The sequence below is a fragment of the Brassica rapa genome, unplaced genomic scaffold (assembly GCF_000309985.2).
Source record: "Brassica rapa cultivar Chiifu-401-42 unplaced genomic scaffold, CAAS_Brap_v3.01 Scaffold0682, whole genome shotgun sequence".
Taxonomy (NCBI): domain Eukaryota; kingdom Viridiplantae; phylum Streptophyta; class Magnoliopsida; order Brassicales; family Brassicaceae; genus Brassica; species Brassica rapa.
In genome coordinates, this window is record NW_022610622.1 from 3,029 (window position 1) to 10,613 (window position 7,585).

At 39.3% G+C, this 7,585-nt stretch overlaps 1 protein-coding gene across 1 annotated transcript; it reads right to left on the bottom strand.

Moving 5' to 3' along the window:
• Positions 1-1,537: 1,537 nt before the first annotated feature.
• LOC117130813 lies at positions 1,538-6,292 on the bottom strand. Its single transcript, XM_033283441.1, has 2 exons — positions 2,854-6,292; positions 1,538-2,796 (listed from the first exon to the last, which is right to left on the bottom strand). The coding sequence occupies exons 1-2, from the start codon at positions 4,541-4,543 to the stop codon at positions 2,150-2,152; spliced, it is 2,337 nt and encodes a 778-aa protein (XP_033139332.1). The 5' UTR covers positions 4,544-6,292; the 3' UTR covers positions 1,538-2,149.
• Between the last annotated feature and the right edge of the window lie 1,293 nt (positions 6,293-7,585).

Consider the following 7,585-nt stretch of genomic DNA (forward strand, 5'->3'; position numbering starts at 1 on the left):
TCAAATCAGGTGATTCCAGTTTCCCAGTTTGGGAATAGCACAGCTTCTTCGTCCTTCCAATCAAACCAGGATGAATCTCTTTGTGAGAAGCTTTATTTGGATACATAAAGTGGTGGAGAATCATCAGGAAGTTGAATAAATCTCATAGGAGTTGGGATGAAGAAGTTATCCCACTTTCAAATCAGGTGATTCCAGTTTCCCAGTTTGGGAATAGCACAGCTTCTTCGTCCTTCCAATCAAACCAGGATGAATCTCTTTGTGAGAAGCTTGATTTGGATACAAAAAGTGGTGGAGAATCACCAGGAAGTTGAATAAATCTCATAGGAGTTGGGATGAAGAAGTTATCCCACTTTCAAATCAGGTGATTCTAGTTTCCCAGTTTGGGAATAGCACAGCTTCTTCGTCCTTCCAATCAAACCAGGATGAATCTCTTTGTGAGAAGCTTTATTTGGATACATAAAGTGGTGGACAATCATCAGGAAGTTGAATAAATCTCATAGGAGTTGGGATGAAGAAGTTATCCCACTTTCAAATCAGGTGATTCCAGTTTCCCAGTTTGGGAATAGCACAGCTTCTTCGTCCTTCCAATCAAACCAGGATGAATCTCTTTGTGAGAAGCTTGATTTGGATACATAAAGTGGTGGAGAATCACCAGGAAGTTGAATAAATCTCATAGGAGTTGGAATGCAGAAGTTATCCCATTTTCAAATCAGGTGATTCTAGTTTCCCAAATTGGGAGTAGCACAGCTTCTTCGTCCTTCCAATCAAACCAGGATGAATCACTTTGTGAGAAGCTTTATTTGGATACATAAAGTGGTGGAGAATCATCAGGAAGTTGAATAAACCTCATAGGAGTTGGGATGAAGAAGTTATCCCACTTTCAAATCAGGTGATTCCAGTTTCCCAGTTTGGGAATAGCACAGCTTCTTCGTCCTTCCAATCAAACCAGGATGAATCTCTTTGTGAGAAGCTTTATTTGGATACATAAAGTGGTGGAGAATCATCAGGAAGTTGAATAAATCTCATAGGAGTTGGGATGAAGAAGTTATCCCACTTTCAAATCAGGTGATTCCAGTTTCCCAGTTTGGGAATAGCACAGCTTCTTCGTCCTTCCAATCAAACCAGGATGAATCTCTTTGTGAGAAGCTTGATTTGGATACATAAAGTGGTGGAGAATCACCAGGAAGTTGAATAAATCTCATAGGAGTTGGGATGAAGAAGTTATCCCACTTTCAAATCAGGTGATTCTAGTTTCCCAGTTTGGGAATAGCACAGCTTCTTCGTCCTTCCAATCAAACCAGGATGAATCTCTTTGTGAGAAGCTTTATTTGGATACATAAAGTGGTGGAGAATCATCAGGAAGTTGAATAAATCTCATAGGAGTTGGGATGAAGAAGTTATCCCACTTTCAAATCAGGTGATTCCAGTTTCCCAGTTTGGGAATAGCACAGCTTCTTCGTCCTTCCAATCAAACCAGGATGAATCTCTTTGTGAGAAGCTTGATTTGGATACATAAAGTGGTGGAGAATCACCAGGAAGTTGAATAAATCTCATAGGAGTTGGGATGAAGAAGTTATCCCACTTTCAAATCAGGTGATTCTAGTTTCCCAGTTTGGGAATAGCACAGCTTCTTCGTTGTTCCAATCAAACCAGGATGAATCTCTTTGTGAGAAGCTTGATTTGGATACATAAAGTGGTGGAGAATCACCAGGAAGTTGAATAAATCTCATAGGAGTTGGAATGCAGAAGTGATACAAGCCTAAGCTAACAAAGGCTAGATCACAAGGCAACAAGAGTTGTCAAGCTTGAATGGGTCGATTGTCGCCACAAAGGGTTGCGGAAATATCCCTTTGATAAGACCAGAAGCCTGCGCCTATGTGAATCCACACAAAGACAGAGACCTACACTTGTATCCTAGAATGAATCCACAAACTAAGGAGACAAGCAAACGGACAAGAAATCTAAAGGAATCCACCTAAAGACTAATTGAACAAAACAAAGACAAACTTTGTAAACTGAATAATACTTTATTAATTTCGTGCAAGGGTGATTTACAAATGAGACTTAGCTCTGTTTAAATAGAAAAGAACACAAATGCCTAAAAGAATAACTTGGAAAGAAATAATAAGTGAAAAACTAGCCGTTGGACTTAGTTGGTGCAGAATCTGTCCATGTATGGAAGTTGTCTTCTCTCCTTGTATCTTGTGAGTTTGGGCAGAAATAAATGCATCCGTGGGATCTCCTTTGATGTCTGGATAGTCTCTAAGTCGTGCCTGAACAGAAGGGGAAAGAGCCGTTGGTCTTTAATAACTCCAAGTGTGAATGCATCCATGTAAGGTAAGTTGACAAATAAGGGATTCATCTTGATCATGTGGCTGCTGGTGCATGGTAGAAACTCTCCCACTGCTCTTAGATGTAATGAATAATCTCCTGGTTTCCACACGTGAGTTTGAGTTGCACACTCCTTAAGCAAAGAATTACTTTCCTTAATTAGAACCAATTCGGATGCAGTGTAGATAGTCTGACTTGTAACTGGCATATCTCCTAAACCATTACTCTTTTTGGTATGAAACCAATTCGCTGCGTGCTCTGGTTGAGTTGAGAATCTATAGAAACTGGTTTCACGGTTAAATTCCTTATGGTTGCAAAGATATCCTTCTTTGAGTGCACCTATGTCGCTGCTGGCTCCAATGTAGCTTGTATGGTTGATCTCATGAGTTGGTGGTCCAGCTACTGACTTTAGGTCCTCATCATTCCCTCCCTCTTCAAAAGGTTTTGTCCTCAAAACCAATTTACCTGCACCAAGATAGAGCAAGTTAGGTTTCATTCTAATTTGGGAGGCTAGGGTCTTACCTTGGTATATGCACGGTTTTGTGATGCATTGTCCATCTGGTGGTTCTTCTTTGATCAGTAGGGAAGCTATGCCCCCTTTCCATGGTCGGTCTATGATTTCCCTTGGAAGGATCGTGGTCTCCTTTTCGAAATCTCCTATTTCACAATTGGTTTCTCCATTGACCACTGCTTGGGTGTAAGGTTGTGAGTTTGGTTCTGGATGCTTCTCCATTGTACCTATATCTGAATCATCACTTATGGGCAAGAGCAAGTGTTTCATACTTGAAGTGGACGATTCAAAAATATAATATTGAGTAAGATTTAGAGCTTCACTTACCTGGTTATCTTGCATTGATTCAGCTTTGGTATTTACTACCTCTAAAGCATGATCAGCTGGTGTAGAGGTCTCTAGGGTAGATTGCTCATTATTCTCTTGTTGTTTAGCTTCTGTACGTGTCTCCTCATTACCTAGACCTTCATCAACATTCTGGACAGAGTGCAAGTGCATCATACCAGTGTTTTGATAAGTAAGATTATTCACTTTAAGTTCAGAAATCACCTTATCAAGTGTTGGACTTGATTGCGCAGCAAGGTTGGGCTCTTGTTCCTTGATTTCTATGTTAGTACCTGAAATACTTTCAACCTTTTGGGCGCTAGACAAGTGTGTTAAGACAGTCATGGAATTACTAGAAACAGAAGTAGATCTAGCTTTAATCAAGTTGATAAGATCATCAATATGTTTATCCATTCTAGAAAAGGAATCATCAATTCTAGTATCGGAATCACTTACCTCCAAGTTTGTTTCTTTTGCTTCAGATACTACTGACTTCACAACTCGTTTTGTGGGACACTCCTTTGCTAGATGGCCCTTGCCTTGACACCTATAACAAATAACCTCAGATGGTTTTAAAGAGTTAGAGTGCTCACCTTGGTTTCGTTTGACTTGAGGTGGATGCACTGGCCTTGAACTTTGTCTTTGGGAAACAACTTCTCTCTGAACTGTGGGTTGCAAGACTTGGTGCTTTATTAATCTCCTTGTGGACACCTTCTGAATGTATTTTGCCTTCTTCACAAACTCACTATACATGAGCATCTTAACCTCTTTCCAAGTAAAAGCCGGATCATTGAAATAGATCCTATCAGCATCTAGCTGACTCCACCAATTGTATGCCTCTCCGGTTAAGGTATCCTTCGCATAAGTTAGCTTTAGCTTCTCTGGAATTCTCCAAGCTATAAACCATTGCTCCATGTCGTCCTCCCACCTTAGATATGCACTTGGTCCTTGCTTATGACCAGAAAAATGTATAGATGGTGCAGCCAAGCGATTCTGATAAAACTGATCTCCATTGTAGTTCCATGGCGTGCTGTGAGCATGTCTTGATAGACTCCCATGATAAGATCTTGATGGTGCAGCCACGGTGGTCTTTTCTCTTCTAGGACACGCTTGAGAATAATATTTCCCTTCAGAACTATCCTCATAGATGAGTTGGGATTTGGGACCATAGCAAGTTGAATACTGGTCCATTGATTCTGGTTCCACCTCTGGGTATTCTTGTTCATCGTTTGGGACATACTCTGGAACAGAGTCTGCGCACCAATGACCTTCAGTGTGGTCATCTCCATCGTCCCAACAATCCTGGTCAGCTTCTTCTCCCCAATCTACCTCAGACGTGTTGTATTCTTCAGCCTCTTCTTCTGAGTAATCCTCCATTGGCGTCTTCTCTATCTTTTCTCAGAGTTTGCCTTGCACAAACAGAAGAAAAAGGAATTAAGTCGTGGCTTAGCAAAAGAAAGGAGAGAAGAATAAGAAAGAACAAAAAAAAATGGAAACTTAGTATCTCCTTGTTTTTATTTTATTTATTTATTTATTTTTTTTGGAAAATTAAAACAAATGAAAAAGAATTCACTTTTTTTTTTTGTTTTTTTTTTAATGGAAACACGAAATATATAAAACTAAGACAATGAAATTAACTTTTTATTCTGGTTTTATAATTTTTAGAATTTAAAAGAAGCAAGAAACAAAATTGACCTTTTTTTTTTTATAGTAAGTGAATAAACCGAAATGGAAACTAAGGAAACAACTAATGCAAACACGATTTCTTTTGGATTTTCAAATTTATATGAATCAAAGAAAGTAAATGGTCATCTTTGTCGTGCCTCCCTGGTTTTAACACCAAGAACAAGCAAATGCAAAAATGGACAGAAATTGCAAACAATTTTTATGGTTTTTTTTATATGATTTTATAAATGAAACAAATGCAAAAGAGATGAAACAAATAAACAAATGCAAATGAATAGAGACAAGGATAGATATAACCTGATAGATAGGAGCTTTTGAAGCTCTGATACCAAAAATGATACAAGCCTAAGCTAACAAAGGCTAGATCACAAGGCAACAAGAGTTGTCAAGCTTGAATGGGTCGATTGTCGCCACAAAGGGTTGCGGAAATATCCCTTTGATAAGACCAGAAGCCTGCGCCTATGTGAATCCACACAAAGACAGAGACCTACACTTGTATCCTAGAATGAATCCACAAACTAAGGAGACAAGCAAACGGACAAGAAATCTAAAGGAATCCACCTAAAGACTAATTGAACAAAACAAAGACAAACTTTGTAAACTGAATAATACTTTATTAATTTCGTGCAAGGGTGATTTACAAATGAGACTTAGCTCTGTTTAAATAGAAAAGAACACAAATGCCTAAAAGAATAACTTGGAAAGAAATAATAAGTGAAAAACTAGCCGTTGGACTTAGTTGGTGCAGAATCTGTCCATGTATGGAAGTTGTCTTCTCTCCTTGTATCTTGTGAGTTTGGGCAGAAATAAATGCATCCGTGGGATCTCCTTTGATGTCTGGATAGTCTCTAAGTCGTGCCTGAACAGAAGGGGAAAGAGCCGTTGGTCTTTAATAACTCCAAGTGTGAATGCATCCATGTAAGGTAAGTTGACAAATAAGGGATTCATCTTGATCATGTGGCTGCTGGTGCATGGTAGAAACTCTCCCACTGCTCTTAGATGTAATGAATAATCTCCTGGTTTCCACACGTGAGTTTGAGTTGCACACTCCTTAAGCAAAGAATTACTTTCCTTAATTAGAACCAATTCGGATGCAGTGTAGATAGTCTGACTTGTAACTGGCATATCTCCTAAACCATTACTCTTTTTGGTATGAAACCAATTCGCTGCGTGCTCTGGTTGAGTTGAGAATCTATAGAAACTGGTTTCACGGTTAAATTCCTTATGGTTGCAAAGATATCCTTCTTTGAGTGCACCTATGTCGCTGCTGGCTCCAATGTAGCTTGTATGGTTGATCTCATGAGTTGGTGGTCCAGCTACTGACTTTAGGTCCTCATCAAGAAGTTATCCCATTTTCAAATCAGGTGATTCTAGTTTCCCAAATTGGGAGTAGCACAGCTTCTTCGTCCTTCCAATCAAACCAGGATGAATCACTTTGTGAGAAGCTTTATTTGGATACATAAAGTGGTGGAGAATTATCAGGAAGTTGAATAAACCTCATAGGAGTTGGGATGAAGAAGTTATCCCACTTTCAAATCAGGTGATTCCAGTTTCCCAGTTTGGGAATAGCACAGCTTCTTCGTCCTTCCAATCAAACCAGGATGAATCTCTTTGTGAGAAGCTTGATTTGGATACATAAAGTGGTGGAGAATCATCAGGAAGTTTAATAAACCTCATAGGAGTTGGTATGAAGAATTTATCCCACTTTCAAATCAGGTGATTTCAGTTTCCCAGTTTGGGAATAGCATAGCTTCTTCGTCCTTCCAATCAAACCAGGATGAATCACTTTGTGAGAATCTTGATTTGGATACATAAAGTGGTGGAGAATCATCAGGAAGTTGAATAAATCTCATAGGAGTTGGGATGAAGAAGTTATCCCACTTTCAAATCAGGTGATTCAAGTTTCCCAGTTTGGGAATAGCACAGCTTCTTCGTCCTTCCAATCAAACCAGGATGAATCACTTTGTGAGAAGCTTGATTTGGATACAAAAAGTGGTGGAGAATCAACAGGAAGTTGAATAAATCTCATAGGAGTTGGGATGAAGAAGTTATCCCACTTTCAAATCAGGGGATTCCAGTTTCCCAGTTTGGGAATAGCACAGCTTCTTCGTCGTTCCAATCAAACCAGGATGAATCTCTTTGTGAGAAGCTTGATTTGGATACATAAAGTGGTGGAGAATCATCAGGAAGTTGAATAAATCTCATAGGAGTTGGGATGAAGAAGTTATCCCACTTTCAAATCAGGGGATTCCAGTTTCCCAGTTTGGGAATAGCACAGCTTCTTCGTTGTTCCAATCAAACCAGGATGAATCTTTTTGTTGGATACATAAAGTGGTGGAGAATCACCAGGAAGTTGAATAAATCTCATAGGAGTTGGAATGCAGAAGTTATCCCATTTTCAAATCAGGTGATTCTAGTTTCCCAAATTGGGAGTAGCACAGCTTCTTCGTCCTTCCAATCAAACCAGGATGAATCACTTTGTGAGAAGCTTTATTTGGATACATAAAGTGGTGGAGAATCATCAGGAAGTTGAATAAACCTCATAGGAGTTGGGATGAAAAAGTTATCCCACTTTCAAATCAGGTGATTCCAGTTTCCCAGTTTGGGAATAGCACAGCTTCTTCGTCCTTCCAATCAAACCAGGATGAATCTCTTTGTGAGAAGCTTTATTTGGATACATAAAGTGGTGGAGAATCATCAGGAAGTTGAATAAATCTCATAGGAGTTGGGATG

Bases quoted from the DNA above. Each gene is read 5' to 3' on its own strand.
- LOC117130813 (XM_033283441.1), bottom strand. From the start codon at position 4,543: ATGGAGGATTACTCAGAAGAAGAGGCTGAAGAATACAACACGTCTGAG. The intron at 2,797-2,853 runs GTAAGACCCTAG...ATCTTGGTGCAG, and splicing joins AAAACCGTGCATATACCAAG to GTAAATTGGTTTTGAGGACA.